This window comes from Oncorhynchus masou, chromosome 6 (assembly GCF_036934945.1).
Source record: "Oncorhynchus masou masou isolate Uvic2021 chromosome 6, UVic_Omas_1.1, whole genome shotgun sequence".
NCBI classification, from domain to species: domain Eukaryota; kingdom Metazoa; phylum Chordata; class Actinopteri; order Salmoniformes; family Salmonidae; genus Oncorhynchus; species Oncorhynchus masou.
In genome coordinates this window covers 51,944,722-51,964,418 of record NC_088217.1, presented here as the reverse complement: position 1 = coordinate 51,964,418, position 19,697 = coordinate 51,944,722, and the positions used below count along the sequence as shown (strand labels likewise).

The 19,697-nt window shown below is 44.4% G+C and overlaps 1 protein-coding gene across 1 annotated transcript; it reads right to left on the bottom strand.

Moving 5' to 3' along the window:
- Window positions 1-645: 645 nt before the first annotated feature.
- LOC135542251 (importin-9-like) lies at window positions 646-17,403 on the bottom strand. Its single transcript, XM_064969081.1, has 22 exons — window positions 17,130-17,403; window positions 15,603-15,664; window positions 15,407-15,493; window positions 15,065-15,266; window positions 14,667-14,962; window positions 14,430-14,530; window positions 12,872-12,930; window positions 12,553-12,704; window positions 12,332-12,430; window positions 12,004-12,110; window positions 11,542-11,681; window positions 9,436-9,598; window positions 8,766-8,992; window positions 8,466-8,614; window positions 5,341-5,469; window positions 4,936-5,211; window positions 4,551-4,717; window positions 4,191-4,324; window positions 3,796-3,915; window positions 1,902-1,997; window positions 1,700-1,776; window positions 646-1,492 (listed from the first exon to the last, which is right to left on the bottom strand). Exons 1-22 carry the CDS (start codon window positions 17,290-17,292, stop codon window positions 1,382-1,384), a joined length of 3,117 nt encoding a protein of 1,038 aa, XP_064825153.1. The 5' UTR covers window positions 17,293-17,403; the 3' UTR covers window positions 646-1,381.
- Window positions 17,404-19,697: the final 2,294 nt, after the last annotated feature.

Here is a 19,697-nt window from a genome sequence, read left to right as displayed (position 1 = left end):
GTTCACAGCACGCAGGATGAGAACCCTCTTGTTGGCTTCAGTGACAGCGGAGCTGACTGTTACGCATTTGAATACAGCATACCACCTAAAAGTAAGTTATCCTAGGCTAGTAGTTTACAGAACAAAATCAGTATTTCCAGTACAATGGTTGTTTTATATCCAATCCTCAAAATTATGTTCTTCCAATTCTTTCAGGTGTTGCATATTTCTATTATTGATGCAAATTATTAATACATTCAATCACAAAAAAACACCAAAAATAGTAATAACTGTCCTGCATTTTCCATTCTCTTTCACAAAAGCCCCAATTTACAAGCAGGGTCAACTAAGAACTAACAATTATATTTATAATTGTGTATGGCAACTTTCCATTCATTGTAAATCACATTTCAGAAGAGGCATTCACTGAGTGACTGCCAACACTTATGAAAGCACAATTCTGTGGAAGAAACACACCGAATGCTTCAGGTAAGAGATTACAATGAATTGTCAAAAACTTCAAGGCCCTAAGTGAAAGGTCAAACAAACTAACAACTTGAAATGACAACTTTGACAAACATTTGGATTTTGTAACATACAGACTATGTACTCACATTTTCACTACCTGGGAAAGTGACCAAATAACAATGGAAACTTAAAATGCTGTCCTGTTGGGACTTTTATTTAGACTTTCACTCCAACCCCAGTGGGTACAATGAAATTACATGGCTTTGAGTCACCATGGGAACAGTGTGAATCCCTCATACCCACCCAGACCCTAGTGGGGACCGGAAGACCAAGGTTTTCATCCCAATCAGAAGTCAATAAGGCCGCCAATGTTTTAGTCTCAAAGATGTTCATTTTGTCTTTCCGTCATCATTAAGTCTCTTTTGCCTCTTGGAAGGTTACATTATATATATTTTTTACAGACACAGAAAAATAAGTGGGTTGAGTTACAAATGGGACACAGTAAAGACAGTTCATATATCATAGTTTCCCTGCCTGCTTCTCCCGTTGTAAAACATCAACCCCTCTCACATCCCAACAAGTCCAATAGGGCAGAGTAGCGAGGAGACACTAAGGAGGTCACTCCACAACGGTCTCCCAGTCCTCTCTCGGAACAAACCTGGGTGTCCCTCACTCCCCTAAATCTAACCTCAACCTTCACAGATCTGCAGTCTTTTCCTGGCCATCCTTTCAGTCAGAAGATTCTCATGGGTAAGTGCAAGTCTGGCTCTTCTCCCCCGTCCTTTCATGTTCCTCTGTTGGAGATGGAGGTAAAGCATCAACAACCACCTGGCCAATCAGAGCCTTTCCCCCACTCAGGGGTTGGTAATTGGCTGGTGAGCGAGAGGGATTGGACAAGAGAGTTATTGTAGGGAAGGGGGTGATGGGGGCAGGTTTAGATGCTGATAGACTGCAGGACTCTCCTCTCAGCATCGTTGAGGTGGCCAGAGAACATGCTGTAGCACGGAGAGTGGGCAAACTGGGTCAGAAAATCTGTCAGGTAGGCCTAAAAAACACAAAGCACAAGAAAGTTTATTTAAAAAGTGAAGTTAAGACATTAAAATACAACCCCAAAACGTCACAGACCATTGGAATCTGTTCAATTTAACTTGATCAATCTCCCCAAGGACAAATAAAAAAAAGCACAACCACATTTGCCCTAACAAGTCATGTTTGTGAGATCTAAATGTAAAAATGAGCAGATTAGCATTACCTGGAGGTCTATCTGATATATGGGGTCCTTCAAGGCATCTGGATCCTCCTCATCATCCTCCTCATAGTAGTTTTCATCTGGAGGGGGGGGGAGACAAAAAACTATTTGATACCTGTGAAACATGGCAGATAGTGCTACAAAACATCTGCATGCCTAGTGCACTGATTGAGTAGACATCTGGAAGAGTCAGAGGGAAGTTCACCATATTTGTTGGAAGCGATGAGGTCAGAGAGCAGCTGCCCGGCCAGCCCTTCATCCTCCTCTTCTTCTTCCTCCTCCTCCCACATTCCTACTGATTCTGCAGTAACAAAAAAAACACTTTGGGATCAGATACAAATGGGGCCCAATTGATTTCATAATATTAAAAAACACATACAGTTATCAGAGACCACATTTTCAACAGACAACACCAAGGTCATACGATTAAGAGACAGGAGGGTATTTTCCGGCCAAATAAAGACACGAGTCTGACATGGCTTTCAAAACTGCTTTCAACTCTAGGTAAGGGAATAAATACACTGAACAAAAATATATTTAAGAAACACAACATGCAACAATTTCAAATATTTTACTGAGGTACAGTTCATAAGGAAATCCGTCAAATTAAATAAATTCATTAGGCCCTAATCTATGGAATTCACATGACTGGGAATATAGATATTAATGTTGGTCATAGATAGGTAGGGGCGTGGATCAGAAAACCAGTCAGTATCTGGTGTGACCACCATTTGCCTCATGCAGCGCAACACATCTCCTTCGCATAGAGTTGATCAGGCTGTTGGTTGTGGCCTGTGGAATGTTGTCCCACTCCTCTTCAATGGCTGTGCGAAGTTCCTGGATATTGGCGGGAACTGGAACGCGCTGTCGTACACGTCGATTCAGAGTATGCTAAACATGCTCAACATGTCTGGTGAGTATGCAGGCCGTGGAATAAGTGGGTCATTTTTTGCTTTCAGGAATTGTGTACAGATCCTTGCGCCATGGGGCCGTGCATTATCATGCTGAAACATGAGGTGATGGCGGCGGATGAATGGCACGACAATGAACCTCAGGATCTCTTCACGGTATCTCTGTGCATTCAAATTGCCATCGATAAAATGCTATTGTGATCGTTGTCCGTAGCTTATGCCTGCCCATACCATAACCCCACTGCCACCATGGGGCACTCTGTTCCCAACGTTGACATCAGCAAACAGCTTGTCCACACGACGCCATACATGCTGTCTGTCATCTGCCCGGTATATTTGAAAATGGGATTAATCAGTGAAGTGCGCACTTCTCCAGCGTGCCAGTGGCCATCAAAGGTGAGCATTTCACCACGTAAGTCGGTTACGACGCCAAACTGCAGTCAGGTCAAGACACCAGTGAGGACGACGACGCAGATGAGCCTCCCTGACACCGTTTCTGACAGTTTGCGCAGAAATTCTTCAGTTGTGTTAAACCCACAGTTTCATCAGCTGTCGGGGAAGCTGGTCTCAGACGATCCCGCAAGTGAAGAAGCCGGATGTGGCGATCCTGGGCTGGCGTGGTTTAAACGTGGTCTGCGGTTGTGAGGCTAGTTGGACGTACTGGCAAATTCCCCAAAACAACATTGAGGCGTCTTAAGGTAGAGAAATTAACATTGAAATCTCTGGCGGACATTCCTGCAGTCAGCATGCCAATTGCACGCTCCCTCAAAACCTGAGAGATCTGTGGCGTTGTGATAAAACGGCACATTTTAGAGTGATCCTTTTATTTCCCCCAGCACGAGGTGCACCTGGGTAATGAGCATGCCGTTAAAAAAAACAACAAAAAAATCAGCTTCTTGATGTGCCACAACAGTCAGGTGGATGGATTATCTTGGCAAATGAGAAATGCTCCCTAACAGGGATGTAAATACATTTGTGCATAGCATTTGAGAGAAATACGCTTTTTGTGCATATGGAACATTTCTGGGATCTTTAATTTCAGCTCATGAGACAAGGTACCAACACTTTATATGTTGCATTTATATTTTTGTTCAGTGTATATCATTTTGTACATTTGTCTGAACTATCCCCTCAAGGCCAAAGAGAGAAATTGACATGCGCCGCTGTTACATAGCTGCAACCCATCACCTGGACTCCAGTCTGCTGCGGCAGCTCTGATTGCGTTGGTCTCCACCACTGATGACAGCTCATTGACAATCAACTTAAAGACCTTCACTAGCAACGGAACGTTGGTCCACTTCTCTGGATCTGGAGAAAGTGAGACCGAGACCTTGTAGCAACATGAAGATGTGCATACCATCAACGTGTAGACCACCAACAAAAACATTAACATCGAAGCAAATACATTCCTTATCATACACTAGGCCAGAGAATGGGGTGCTTATATGGAGCATTCATTCATATAGGCAATGTCATTTTCTTGGGCAAATGTATAGAATTTTTGTTGTCGTTGATTCTCTTATATTTGACTAAATGCTTAGTTAAACAGCTGATGACAAAGAGGATATCTGTATTGGTCTTACTCCTGGCAGATTTGGAGCGTGTGCGGATGCCCTCGTCAGGGCCCAAGAGCTCCTCACCCTTGACGACGATGTCCTGGAGACGCTTGTCGTTTGTGTTGAGGCCGTGCTGCAGAAGCTTACACAGGGCTACCGTACTAAAACAGGGACAACACAGGAGAAGGGGAAACAAACGTCAAAATCAAACAAAAATAATGAATAGATTATTAGCGTTTAACAGTTCAAATCCCTAGTAATAAAAGGTGGATAGGGGAGTACAGAGAGGAACACACATTTGCTTCAACGGGTGGACAACAGTCATATTCTACTTTTTCATCCATCTTGGGGAGAGTGGATGCTCCAGGGCCAACCCTAAGCCCTCACCTGACTTTGCCCTCATACTGTCCATAGAAGAGGTGCTGTCGGCTCATCCACTCGGCCATGACAAACTCCAGGGCCGGTTTCCCTGTGGGGCCCGGCAGACTGCACAGGAACTCCAACAAAGGCTCCAGCTGAGAGTGGACCAGGTGGGCAAACACCATGATCAGAGACTGGGGAGAGGAGTCCAATGTTAGCAGAGTCTACATGGGTGGCAAAAGAGCAATCATTGAATAACCATGATACAAGACACTATACAACAGATAAAAATCAATTGAATGCTGGAAGCTTGACATGTTGACACCTCAACATCCCAGAACCCACTGAATTCCACCGATGGATTTAGAGGGGTCAGTTCCAGAGAGTGACAGACGAAGAGGTTTCGTTCTACCTGCATGACACTGAGTGTCTCGGCCTGCTGCATCTTGCTGAGGATGGCTCTGAGGATCTGGTCCAGCTGCTCTCCCAGCTCGGTGCTGGCGCGGGCGATCAGCGTAGACACCAGGCGGCCCACGAAGGCGGCAGTGAACTCTGATGTCCTAGGGTCAAGTAGCTGACTGACCACCTGCATCACGTACCACAGACCACTGTGGCCCTCCGTGTCCCTCCATTGGCCCACCTGCTCCAGGGCTACCGACACGTACGCCCGCAGACACTCGCCACCGTTCTGAAAAGGATGGGGTTTGAGTTCATTTCCATGAATTGATATATACAGGAGAGAAATAAAATATTTAAAAAAAAGGTGTACAAAATAGAGTTGGGATTAACATATTTGGGCCCTTCTCAGTCTGTGTACCTGCATGGTGGTGTTGTCATCTGTGCGGAGGGTACACTGGGCCACCACAGGGAACGCCTGGCAGACCAGCATCTCAGAGAGCGGGGGTTTGGTGTATCTGACCACTGTGGTCAAGATGTCTATGGCTGTCTGTCAGAGAGGTTGGGGGGGGGGGGGGCACAGGAGACAACTGTCAAAATATGACTGACTGGGACCCTAAAAGTTGACAGTCAATAATAGGGATGTAACAATTCACGATAAATCAGACCCCAATTCAAAAGGTTTAAAGATACAAGTGTATTGGTCCATTGCCTGGCTACCCAGACTCCTTGCTCCGGCCAAACGCTACGCCATGCCACAGACATTAGTATACTCTCTGCAATGAGTATGAATCGGAGTACCACCCCGATCAGTCACTCAATGCAAACACATTCCGGCCGGGCCGTCTGATTGGTCCAGAAACCGATGGGTTGGGCCAGAGTCCGAACATACATAGGTAAAGCGGCGGTTAGAAAATATGTGATTATCTGATTGGTTAGAGAATATCCAATCGCTGAGGACTTTGTCTTGTACAACGTCCCTTGTCACCACAAACGACTTCAATGGTTGTAGTCTCAGACTATGTATGTAGCAAACGACATGCTAAATTGTGTGAGTCGTCAGGCTAAGTTGGTCCGGGGATAAACTGATCCAAATGTAGCATACTTCGGTCAGAAAATCAATTCAAAACGTAACAAAAATCGCCGGAACACCACTTTTTTTATTTTTTTTATTTTTACATTCTTTCTACCTTCTGAAAATACCTTCAGTTTCGAACTACATGTAAACTGTGTTGATATTACTTGTAGATCAATGACTTTTGGATGCCGAACAACCCCAGGTAATATCAGCAGCCTAGTCACACTGCGCAATCTGTCCAGCTTCGTGCACTGATCAACGCAATGTAGGCGGCCTGTTCCTGGTCTTGCACATCTGCGCGGCACCTTCAGCAATCAAATGCTAAAACGGCTTGCACGATACTAGGAATTATTATTTGAGTGACAACCGGTGTCCTTTTCTAGGTTATTGTTATCTATGTTGAAAATTGTGTTTCACCGGAATAAAAGTAAGCTACCTGAGACAACGCATCTGGCTATACCTGCTGAACAGGACTTAAAATATATTTTACTTTAAATTGTTCAGGAGTTTTGCTTTAAAACAATCCATGTATATGGTCCTTCACTCTGCGGTCCAACTCATCCCAAACCATCTCATTTGGATGACTGTGGCGGCCAGGTCATCTGATGAAGCACTCCATCACTCTCCTTCTTAGTCAAATAGCCCTTATACAGCCTGGAGGTTTGTTGGGTCATTGTCCTGTTGAAAAACAAATGATAGTGGGACTAAGCGCAAACCAGATGGGATGGTGTATTGCTGCAGAATGCTGGTTAAGTGTGCCTTGAATTCAAAATAAATCACTGACAGTGTCACCAGCAAAGCACCATCACATCTATTCCTCCATTGCTTCACGGTGGGAACCACACATGCGGAGATCATCCATTCACATACTCTGCGTCTCACAAAGACACAGCGGTTGGAAACAAATCTACAATTTGGACTCATCAGACCAAAAGGACAGATTTCCACCGGTCTAATGTCCATTGCTTGTGTTTCTTGGCCCAAGCAGGTCTCTTCCTCTTATTGGTGTCCTTTAGTAGTGGTTTCTTTGCAGCAATTCGACCATGAAGGCCTGATTCACTCAGTCTCCTCTGAACTGTTGATGTTGAGATGTGTCTGTTACTTGAACTCTGTGAAGCATTTATTTGGGCTGCAATTTCTGGAGGCTCCTAACTCGAATGAATTTATCATCTGCAGCAGAGGTAACTCCAGGTTTCCTTTCCTGTGGCGGTCCTCATGATAGCGCTTGATGGTTTTTGCGACTGCAATTGAAGCAACTTTCAAAATTCTTGACATGCTCCAGAATGACTGACCTTCATGTCTTAATGTAATGGACTGTCATTTCTCTTTGCTTATTTGAGCTGTTCTTGCCATAATATGGACTTGGTATTTTACCAAATAGGGCTATCTTCTGTATACCACCCCTATCTTGTCAAAACACAACTGACTGGCACAAATGCATTAAGAAGGAAAGAAATTCCACAAATGAACTTAACAAGTCACACCTTTTAATTGAAATGCATTCCAGGTAGCTACCTTATGAAGCTGGTTGAGAGAATGCCAAGCGTGTGCAAAGCTGTCATCAAGACAAAGGGTTGCTACTTTGAAGAATCTAAAATACATGTTGATTTATTTAACACTTATTTGGGTTACTACATGATTCCATGTCTGTTATGTCATAGTTCTGATGTCTTAGTTATTGTTCTACACTGTAGATATAAATTAGAACCCTTGAATGTGTAGGTGTCCAAACTTTTGACTGGTACGTACACACACACACACACACACACACCTCGTCCTAATATTTATATATTTCTTAATTCCATTCTTTCACTCAGATGTGTGTGTATTGTTTGATATTACTGCACTGTTGGAGCTAGGCACAAGCATTCCACTACACGCGCAGTAACATCTGCTAAATAGGTGTATGCGACCAATAAAATTTGATTTTGGATTGAATATAAGTTTCAAATGGAAGGCAAACTGATCACCATCGGTAGCACCATAGACTCCACTGATCAGCCAGAACAAGCTCAATAACTCAATACGTGGACACACTCCTACTGAATATGCAGTCACCTGGATAGTGAGTAGGCTTATGCAATCTTAAAATTGACCCAGTTCATCAAATACAACTATTACCATTATGTTATGCAGTTAGATTTTTTTTTTTTTTTTTACCAAAGTCAAATATATTGTTCGATTTAAAAATTTATGCATACATGGCCTTCTCTGGGAAATGTTACACATGTCACATTTGATAATATTGAATATCAGCCATCGGCCCTAGAAAATCCATATTGGTTGTTCTCTTAGGAGTACCAAGCAGAGATGTAGCGGGCCCCATTTTAACAGTCTTTGGTATGACTTAGCCAGGGATCGAACTCCCCACCTTCCAATCTCAGAGCGGACACTCACCACAAAGCCACTGAGTTGGTCTTGACGCACAATGCTGATGTAAAGTAAGGACTTCCACACAGTGGACTTACTGCACACAGGCCAAAGGGGATCTTGTCAGGGGGGGCCTCCATAATGCTGATCAGGGTGGGGATGAGGCGCATCTGCATGGGTCCCTGGCAAGCCTCGATTTGGGCCAGCTCCTTAAAGATGTCCTGGGCCAGAGACCCCACCACTGAGTCTGGGGAGAGGACAGGAGAGTTCGATATGGTGGCACAAGTTTTCATTTGAAATGTTGGGATAGATGTAAGCCATACGGTAACACCTCAAATCGGTCTATCGGACTCAATTAGGAACTAAATGAGTGCCAACTGCCAAGGTTAGTTACCTACCGTTACTATACTTGAGGAAGATGGCAATGGTGAGGGGGCAGATCTTGTTCTCTGCGCTGGTGGTGAAGGCTGGGTCCACGGTGGAGACGAGACACAGGGTCTCCATGACCAGGGTGAGAACCTCAGAGCTGAACTGGGCTGCCAGCTGCACCAGCCCGTCCAGAACAGCAGGCAGGAACGGCTGCAGCACGTGGGTACTCTGTGACAGCTTCAGTTGGTCACAGTACCTGAGAAGAGCACACGTACGTACACATTTACCACCTGCATACATACACACTTACTGTGATGGTGTTGTTGTTTTTGTTGTAAGGCTAGTTGGGTGACAAACTCGAGAGGCATGTATCCATCCATCTATGCCATCACTGCTTTTACTTGATCTAGCTTATTGTTATTATGACTGGAAGGAAAGAACCTCTAGCTGCTCTGTACAGCATGTGTGAACTACAGAGGTTGAAGCTTTCTTAAACTCCACTCAAAAACAAAACTGTTGGTATCCCCCCCCCCCCATTAGTCCACTGTTGATACAGTCACTGGCCACATCATCATGACGCAAGTGACACTACTTCTCGAATGTCCAATATCTTGAATACTTCACTGCTGACATGGAAAACATTTTGGGAATGTATCAATTTTTGATGGATTTTCCCTTTAAGGTGTTGATCTCACTCACCCCCAGATGGCGCGTACAGCTGAGATGCGGACCGAGGGGGGTTGACTGTCATGCAGGCCGCTGACGGTGGCTTGGAGGAACTGCTGGATGAGCTCAGGGGTCATGGCTGCTGTGAAGCGGCTGGCTGCCCAAAGGGCACGGCCCAGCAGGAACGGAGAGGCCGCTAAGGGGGGAACGAGTTAAGGGACAGGGGGTTATTATGTAGGTAGCTACATTTCAATTTTAGTCATTTAGCTCTTATCCAGAGCGACTTACAGTTAAGCTAGGTAGGCACATACTGAGCCACGTTCAAAACTCAAGAGTCCATGGCTGCAATGTATGCAGGTTATAGTTTCTCCACTTCATTGATATCTTTAAAAAAAATATGTTTACCCCGTTTTCTCCCCAATTTCGTGGTATCCAATTGTCAGCTACTATCTTGTCTCATCACTACAACTCCCGTACGGGCTCGGGAGAGACAAAGGTTGAAAGTCATGCATCCTCCGATACACAACCGCACTGCTTCTTAACACAGCGCGCATCCAACCTGGAAGCCAGCCGCACCAATGTGTCGGAGGAAACACTGTGCACCTGGCAACCTTGGTTAGCGCGCACTGCACCCGGCCCGCCACAGGAGTCGCTGTTGCGCGATGAGACAAGGACATCCCTACCGGCCAAGCCCTACCTAACCAGATGACGCTAGGCCAATTGTGCGTCGCCCCATGGACCTCCCGGTCACGGCCGGTAACGACAGAGCCGTGGCGCGAGCCCAGAGTTTGGTGGCACAGCAGTACAGCACCCTTAACCACTGCGCCACCCGGGAGGCCCTCCACTTCATTGATATCTTGACCACTGTCAGACAACAACATACAGTGCCTTCCCGAAAGTACTCAGACCCCTTGACTTTTTCCACAATATTACATTACAGCCTTATACTAAAGATTTTAGATTTTGTTTTAAATCCTCAGCCATCTACACACAGTACCCCATAATGACAAAGCAAAAACAATTTATAAGAAAAAACAGAAATACCTTATTTACATAAGTATTCAGACCCTTTGCAATGAGACTCGAAATTCACCTCAGGTGCGTCCTGTTTCCTTTGACTATCCTTGATGTTTCTATAACTTGATTGGAGTCCACCTGTGGTAAATTAAATTGATTGGACATGATTTGGAAAGGCACACACCTGTCTGTTTAAGGTCCAACAGTTGACAGTGCATGTCAGAGCAAAAACCAAGCCATCAAGTCAAAGGAATTGTCTGTAGAGACAGGATTGTGCTGAGGCAAAGATCTGGGGAAGGGTACCAAAATATTTATGCAGCATTGAAGGTCCACAAGAACACAGTGGCCTCAATCATTCTGAAATGGAAGAAGTTTGGAACCACCTAAACTGAGCAAACAGGGGAGAAGGGTCTTGGTCCGGGAGGTGACCAAGAACCCGATGCTCACTCTGACAGAGCTTTAGAGTTCCTTTGTGGAGATGGGAGAACCTTCCATAAGAGCGAGGTAAAGATGAACGAAGCAAAGTACAGAGCGATCCTTGGTGAAAACCTTCTCCAGAGCGCTCAGGTCCTCAGACAGAGCCAAAGGTTCACCTTCCAACAGGACAACGACCCTAAACACACAGTAAAGACAATGCAGGAGTGGCTTCGGGACAAGTATCTGAATGTCCTTGAGTGGCCCAGACAGAGCCTGGACTTGAACCCGATCGAACATCTCTGGAGAGACCTGAAAAAAGCTGTGCAGCAACGCTCCCCATCTTGAGAAGAATTGGAGAAACTCCCCAAATACAGGTGTGCCATACTTGTAGCATCATACCAAAGACTCGATGCTGTAATCTCTGCCAAAGGTGCTTCAAAGTACTGAGTAAAGGGTCTGATTACCTATGTAAAATGTGATATTTAAGTTATTTATTTTTAATAAATTAGCAAAAATTGATAACCTGTTTTTGCTTTGTCATTATGGGGTATTGTATGTAGATTAATGAGGGGAAAAAAACATCAATTTTAGAATCAGGCTGTAACCTAACAAAATGTTGAAAATACTTTTCTGAATACTTCCCGAAGGCACTGTAACCAAACACTGCTGCCCAGGAGCTGAGCAAGAGATCCCAGACGGACAAACCTGCGAGGTTGAGGTCAGCCAGGATGACGTTAGCCAGGAAGCCGTGCATATCAAATTGAACCCGGCCGTTCTTCACGTTCTCTGTGATGATGGTCTTCACTGAGCCCAGAGCTAACAAACACGCCTCATGGACCTTCCACCTGCAGGACGGGATAACACAGGGGTGAGGAGAGAGCAGACCTCGAGTCTGACTGCATGGTGATTGTTTAGCTATGGGGTGCATCTCAATAGTCAAGTGGTCTCCTCCTTGTCTCCTTTCCTCAGTCTGCAGAAAAAAATAATAATAATACCTGGACAGATGAAAGCAAATTCCTGAAAGGCATCCATTCTGATTTCACCTAGCCTGTGTTTTCAGGTCAGTGCATAGGACAAACAGGAGACAAGAAGAGGAAGCCACTAATGACTTCTGAGAGACAACCGCTGTCTATTGTCATGCAGCCGGTGTGTGTGTGTGGTCCTCGCCAGTGTTCGTTGCCACTGTTCTTGGCCTGCTCCGCTTCCTGCAGGTGTCTTGTCGCTGCCGCCGCCAATGCTGCCGCACTCTCGTTCTGGAACTCTGTCGCCACAGCCTGTTGGAAGAGTAGGACAGTTGAATTGAGGGAAAATTGTGACGTCTCCAAAAAGGTCACATCGACCAGAACCTACACATGGAATGGTAGCAGTCTGCGTGTGGGGTATTATTTTATGAGGGGTTAAAACTTAGAGCCACAGAAAGGAGTGCATCATATGGGGAAATAATGTATCATTTCAGATTTGCCCAAACTATTAGTGTCCCATGTGAAGTACTCACCAGCAGCAGGTCCTGGGCTGAGATCCTGACGGAGTAGGAGAAGGTATCGTCATCCTCGTCCTCTACAAACTGCTGGGGGTTGGCCGTCCACACCTTGATCTACAGAGAAATTACTACGGATGAAGAACACATACACGATACCAAATGATGTCTTTTTTTTTTTTACAAAAACTGATTCTCTTAAAAATGGCACACACACACACAGGTGAGGTTGTTTGTACCTGATCCTCAGTGATCTGCATGTAGACAATGATGTAGTAGATCAGTTCAGGCAGAGCCCTCTTCACTGTGCTCTTGAACTTGCTGTTCTCCAGCAGCGTGTGGATGAACTCAAAGACACTAAACACCAGGTTCTCAAAGCCCAGAACCTCACCTGGGAGAAAAACGCACACAAATAAATACCTCGAATCTCAACCAAGACGACTCATATCGAGATCAGCCCGTGTCACGTAGGTTGATTTCATTTATTCGACAATTGGAGAGAAAACAAAAGTACATATACAGCCAGTAAAGATGTGAATGGGATAAGGACGTACTCACCGTCAGAGTCAATGGGGTCGTCTACCTCCTCTGTGTAGTTGACTTCTGTTCTGACATAAGTGCTCACCCGGTTAAGGAAACCCCCATTCTCAGGACATCGACCATTCTCTACAGCTAGGTGGGCTCACTAGCTCCCATTTAAAAAAAATAATTTTTTAAAGGTAGAGTGGAGATAATAAGCTCATTATTGACAGATGTGAACCAAAAGGGAATGAAGACAACGAGCTACAATAAGATGAAAGTAGAGGTCGACCAATTAATCGGAATGGCCGACTTAAGTTTTCATAACAATCGGAAATTTGTATTTTTGGACACCGATTTTTTTTTTTTACACCGTTATTTAATCTTTATTTAACTAGGCAAGTCAGTTATGAACACATTCTTATTTTCAATGACAGCCTAGGAATGGTGAGTTAACTGCCTCATTCAGGGGCAGAACTATAGATTCTCACCTTGTCAGCTCAGGGGATCCAATCTTACAGTTAACTAGTCCAAGGCAATAACGACCTACCTCTCTCTCGTTGCACACCACAAGGAGACTGCCTGTTACGCGAATGCAGTAAGCCAAGGTAAGTTGCTGGTAAAACTGTGCTAACTTATCTTATAAAAAAACAATCAATCATAATCACTAGTTAACTACACATGGTTGATGAAATTACTAGATATTATCTAGTGTGTCCTGCATTGCGTATAATCTGACCTAGCAGTGGTAGGCAGAAGCAGGCGCGAAAACATTCATTCAAATGGCACTTTCGTGCGTTTTGCCAGCAGCTCTTCGTTGTGTGTCAAGCATTGCGCTGTTTATGACTTCAAGCCTATAAACTCCCGAGATGAGGCTGGTGTAACCGATGTGAAATGGCTGGCTCGTTAGCGCGCGCTAATAGCGTTTCAAACTTCACTCGCTCTGAGCCTGTGGTTGTTTCCCTTGCTCTGCATGGGTAACGCTGCTTCGAGGGTGGCCGTTGTCATTGTGTTGCTGGTTCGAGCCCAGGGAGGAGCGAGGAGAGGGACGGAAGCTATACTGTTACACTGGCAATACTAAAGTGCCTATAAGAACATCCAATAGTCAAAAGTTAATGAAATACAAATGGTATAGAGGGAAATAATCCTATAGTCCCATAATTCCTAAAATAACTACAACCTAAAACATTTTACCTGGGAATATTGAAGACTCATGTTAAAAGGAACCACCAGCTTTCATACGTTCTCATGTTCTGAGCAAGGAACTTAAACGTTAGCGCATATTGCACTTTTACTTTCTTCTCCAACACTTTGTTTTTGCAGTATTTAAACCAAATTGAACATGTGTCATTATTTATTTGAGGCTAAATTGAATTTATTGATTTATTTTAACGTCATATAATACGTGTTCATTCAGTATTGTCGTAATTGTCATTATTACAAATAAAAAATAAAATAAAAAAATAAAATAGTCCGATTAGTCGGTATCGGCTTTTTTGGTCCTCCAATAATCGTTATTGGTATCGGCGTTGACAAATCATAATCGGTCGACCTCTAGATGAAAGAGCAGAGGACATAGTTGCATTGTGAAGGATATAAAGCAGCGCTCTCTGTCAGGGTGTTCCAGACGATGGGCAGGATCTGCTGCATGGACAAAACCATGGGTTTGGGGAAGTTCTTCACTAGAGCAGTCACAGCCTGGGGACGAGGTAAAAAGGTGGAGAGGAGGATGGATCAGGACAACTGATAAGATTTGGCCTCCGGATCCCAAAACTACAACATCTGGCTGTATAGGTCCATGGGAGTACAAATCCTTCTGTGGTCATCTTCTCACCTTGAGGACCTCCATCTTGAGGCCACTGTCTGAGGAGGGTCCATCAGGCATCTGCAGGGCCTGAATGAATGCCTCAGTGAACTGCTGCACTACGGGGAAGATCAGGGCCTTGGCCGCACCCTTCTCCAGCTCCTCTATTGCACAGATAAGGTAGGCACAGGTGGTGAAGATCTCCACGGCTCTGGAGCGGGTACGGATGCTGTAGATCTCTATCGTGGTGAAGATCTTGTACATCTCAGGCAGAATTACTGGGGCCACCAGAGGCATCTGAGTATCTGTCACCTCACGGGTAAACTCTTTGAGAAAAGGCCAGAGGGATGAAGTGAATACACGGAGCAAATAGAAACGGAGCACAAGAAGAGAGGTCAATTTGGAATTGGGGATGCGTGTGTCCTTACCTGTGAGGACCCTCATGGCCCCGTGCACTGCGCTGACGTCGCCGCTGACCAACAAGTCCATGAGAAGGGTGAAGAGCTGAGGCCAGGCTTCGGGCCAGTCCCAGTGGGCGATGGCCGACACAGCATAGGCCACGCTGGACCGCACCTTACTGATGGCCTCCCTGAGACCCCCAGGCAAAAGCTCCCTGATGGCTGCCTTGGCCTGGAGAGAGAGAGAGAGGGGGTAATTTAGGCATCATTCGCTGTTTATTAAATCCTCCTCACTGTTTTGAAATAGCTAGCCATTGACAATGATCCATTTCAACTAGGCTAGTTGAAAGAATGACATGTCGCGTTGCTTACCCGGTCTGTGGTCTCTGGGGGCCTGAACTTCTCAGACAGGGAACACCAGTGGGTCTCCACATACTGCTTCAGGATGACTGAGGCTAACTGAACACATACAGTATAATGAATTAATTGAATGATAGATATAGCAGTGTGAAAGAGATGCTGAGAAGTAGTCATACACCATATAACTAAAAATGTTCTGCTAACTAACCTGACGAATGGCCAGAGCTCCCTGAGGATCCACAGTTAGCTCTGAAAGGTGGACTCCAAACTCTACAACACAAATTGAGCAACATCAACACAGTGGACAGATCATCAGGCATACAGACACTCTTGGAAGCACACTAGCCATGTCATGGGGGGGGGGGGGGGGCATGCATGCATGGAAAAAAATGTCCATATGATTTGACTCATGACCGACTCATCGACAATTTTAAGCACCTTTGAACATTTACAACAAGCACTGGAGAACTCTTCCAAAGGGTTTTATGCTCGTCAGTCGGACTCATCCCCTCTTCCCTGCAACGACCCACCACTCTGTCCCCAGCTTTGACTTTGATGTCACTCAGTTGAGGAGACAATGTTCCATACATAGAGCAGCTCCCACAGAAAGAGGCCAGCTGGGCCCATTCTTGCTGCTGTGACACTGCAGTGGATCCTGACAGACAGCCTGCACAATCAGCCTTTTTAGCTGTGTCAGAGATGAACACCACAGACAAAGGCACTGTACACATTGTCTCTATATTCACCCCCACTCTATTTTGGATTAATTGGCAAACTGGTTTAGGGGAACTACTGTACTTTATTGTATAGCTAAATAAGAATATGGTAGCTAGTCATTCAACACGCATAGGATAGTAGGGTAAGGGCTTGTGGAGTATTGAGATGAAACAATGTTTTATTAAAACATGAAAAAAGCATAGTTGTCAAAACGACTGATGCCATCAGTTTTCAAAGGCCGGAATCCGCAAGGCATCATATTCTCGGGAAACTTTCCAGATCGAATGGTTGCAATAGCGACCCTAAAACGATTTCAAAGCCTTGATAATCGATTCATCCTATCACCGGTCACCCTTCTAGAATTCCAAGTGGCAAGCAGGGCTCTGAGCTCGAAATAAGATCTCACGAATGAAAATTACTAGCTAGCTATCAAGTCTTACTGGCTGCTTATAGTCAGTTCCACCTAGCTAAATATTAGTTGCACGTATTAGTTAACTTGCCATTTTAATCGGAGGCAGTTCAAATAGATTATCCCTGGTTGAATTGATCCGCCATCATGTGTGTGGATGCTAGTTACAACAACACAGAGTGGGATCAAATTGCTGCTAAATTAGCTAGCAATCAAGAATGCTGGAGGCAGACACACACACACACACACACACACACACACACACACACACACACACACACACACACACACACACACACACACACACACACACACACACACACACACACACAGAGCTAACTAACTTGTTAGCCGCTAACTTAGGTAGCTAGTTGGGAATAGGCTAACTACACTCATTTGCGCCACTTGCTAGCCATTTGGAGAGAATCGAACATCTTATATTGTTTTATCAGAACAAGCCATCATGACAGTAATGTTTTGTCTGCTGCACAGTTGCTAGCATTTATCTTTCAATACAGACCCATCATATGCATGGAATTTATCGATCATGTCATTTCACTCTCTTGACATCAGCTGGTCTAGCAATACTAGAGTCCATGCTTAACTTACCCTCTGTCACTTCCAACACTTTTATTTGCTCCTCAGCGGCTGCTCGCACTTCTTGAACCGGGGACAGGATAGCCGTTAACGTATCAATCAGGGCTTCTTTAAGTCCTTGTTGAACCAGTCCGGCAGAGGCCGACCGAGGACCCACCGCACTCATGCCTGCCATGTTTTCACCCGCAAAGCCTGGAAGCCTGGGCAGCCCACTACAGCCGTCGTCACTAGTTAACACAGCCACCAAGTAAAAAACCCCGCATATTTCTACAATTGATTTTTAACATAACCACACGGCCTTATAACTACATTAACACCCCCAAATACTTTTTTTTACGATATAGGCAATTTTGACTTTGTGGCTGTGTCTATTGGAAACACGCTAGTCTTAATTTAAATGTAGGGTTAGGCATGATGTTAGCAATGCGGTTAGGGTGAAGGTTGGGTTTAACATCAGATTTTAATTAGATACATTTTAGAAAGGGGCGGTGTTTAGTCATAATTATGACATAGTGGCTGTGTTAACTAGTGACGACCAGTCGAGGGACCAGTGGGCGGGACTTCGAAATAACTTTTTTTTTTTCTTCCAAGATGATGCTTGGGCTTCTGATCAGCTCCATCTTTTGGCTAGGATGTGAGACAACCAATAAAAAGTCAATCGGGTGTCCTCTGCCTTCAAAATAATTTTTGTTCCCGAGGAACTTTGGTCTTAACTTAAGAAAGTCAACTTAGGCAAAATAGCCAGACTGAGTATAATGAAGATTGTTGTATAATGATGACCCTATAGTGACTATTGTGATTGTGCCATATGTTTAGCTTTCACTCAATTAAACCGGCGTCTTTACACATCACATGGGATGAATGTAAATAGTTTTAAATCCTTCATCTACTTCATCTTAACAGAGGTGAATGTATTGTGTTGGATACCTGCCGAGTGCCTACTGGGCATTTGCTATGAGCGCTCCAATGTTTTGAAATCAGTACAGATGAAGAAAAGGTGATCAGGGAATGAAAGTCGCTTTAGTTGCACTCTTGTCCTCATAATACAATAATATTCAGCTGATCAAATATATGTTTTGTTCTTTGTTCAAGTAATTGCCAAGAGAGCAACAAGACTAGTTTCATCCTCCACACTTACGTTTTAAAGTTATAATAGTTCAGGCTACTGAAGAATAGACCCATTCCTAAATGTTGCATCTTATGTGCCTGTGGCAACATGCAACAGAGACTGTTATCTACCATGAAGGCCATTTTGAAGGTTTGCTGATCTTGTTTGTCAAGCTGACAGTTGACTGGACAAACAGATTATAACTGCCTCACAGCATTGATGATCATCTATACACCATCAATTCAGGACACCATAGAGCTATAGAGAGCCTTTGTCTCTGAGACTCTGTCCAAAAACAACCCCTCACCCCTCTAGTCTTGCAGTTATGAAATAAGTGGATAGACGTAAGCGACATAACCCGGAAGCTCCCCTCGACCAATCGGAAGACTAGTTGAGAATCACAATATAATAAGCTAGTTTTACACCTATCCAGTCCCTTCAGATCTGCAAACCCCAAAGAGGTTAAGGACCTGGGGTTGTTTTTGGAAGAAGCCATTCTATAACCGACCACTGGTTATAGTCAACATCTTTATATTGTTCTTTCATTTTCCATTCACCTAACACCAGCACATATGGTAAGTGAATTTACAGCTTCGATGGGGTGAACTCATTATCTACCCCGCAAACCCTCCCATCCCATTTACTCAGACAGTGTAACACTCTGCTTTTACAGCTGTAATTGAAGTCTTTGTACAAAATGTACAGGAAGTACTAGATACATGGAAAAGCAACATACATTGAAAACACTCCATGTAAAAATAGAAAAAGCCAGGTGGTTTTTGGTGCTAAAATTACACTCACTTGCTGCTGCAGTGAGTTAGGCTAGGAAAACAGAGGAGACATCAAGGTAAACATACTAAATGAACGTAATAGCTGAAACCTGGTTTCCCACCACTGTCACAGTGCCACTATTTGAAAAGGGCAAGGCTATGCCTCAAGAGTGGGGCTTGGTGTACTCTCATGTCCAAATCTCGGCAAAAGTTGACAAATAAATACATAAATACTGCTATGCGCTAGTAACAGACAGAGCCATGACCGAGTATAGTCATATGGCTGAAGGTGTCCCGGCCGTTGGGGTACTGTAACTTTCCTTAATACAGAGAGGGTCATCGTGGTTGTGATCTGGTAGTAGGGAAAGGCTGCGGCCATAAAGGAGGCTCAGTTTGAAGAATGTGGAGATGACGGAAAATAGCAGCTTACAAAAAGAAATGGGACTGAGCCTCTGCACAAAATCTTTTTCTTCATCGATTTAAGCAAAGAGTTTGGTTTATGTAGAAACAAGCAATGTTTTGCATTTGGATATTTGCCTCTCCATTTGCAAAAAAAGAAGAGTTAAAGCTTTAAAAAATAAATAAAAAGATTCCCCCTCTGACAATGTAGGCTGATGTCGGTGACGAAAAGCAAAGACAGCCTGGGGAGAGCTCACAACGGAGATACTATAGACAACATATACACGGAGTGTACAAAACATT

What these genes read in the sequence shown, in the direction of transcription:
- LOC135542251 (XM_064969081.1), bottom strand. Translation starts at nt 17,292, where the DNA reads ATGGCAGGCATGAGTGCGGTGGGTCCTCGGTCGGCCTCTGCCGGACTG. An exon ending in GGCTGACCTCAACCTCGCAG is followed by an intron (nt 9,599 to 11,541) that starts GTTTGTCCGTCT and finishes TTCCCCCCTTAG; the next exon opens with CGGCCTCTCCGTTCCTGCTG. An exon ending in CAGTATGAGGGCAAAGTCAG is followed by an intron (nt 4,325 to 4,550) that starts GTGAGGGCTTAG and finishes TCCCTGTTTTAG; the next exon opens with TACGGTAGCCCTGTGTAAGC.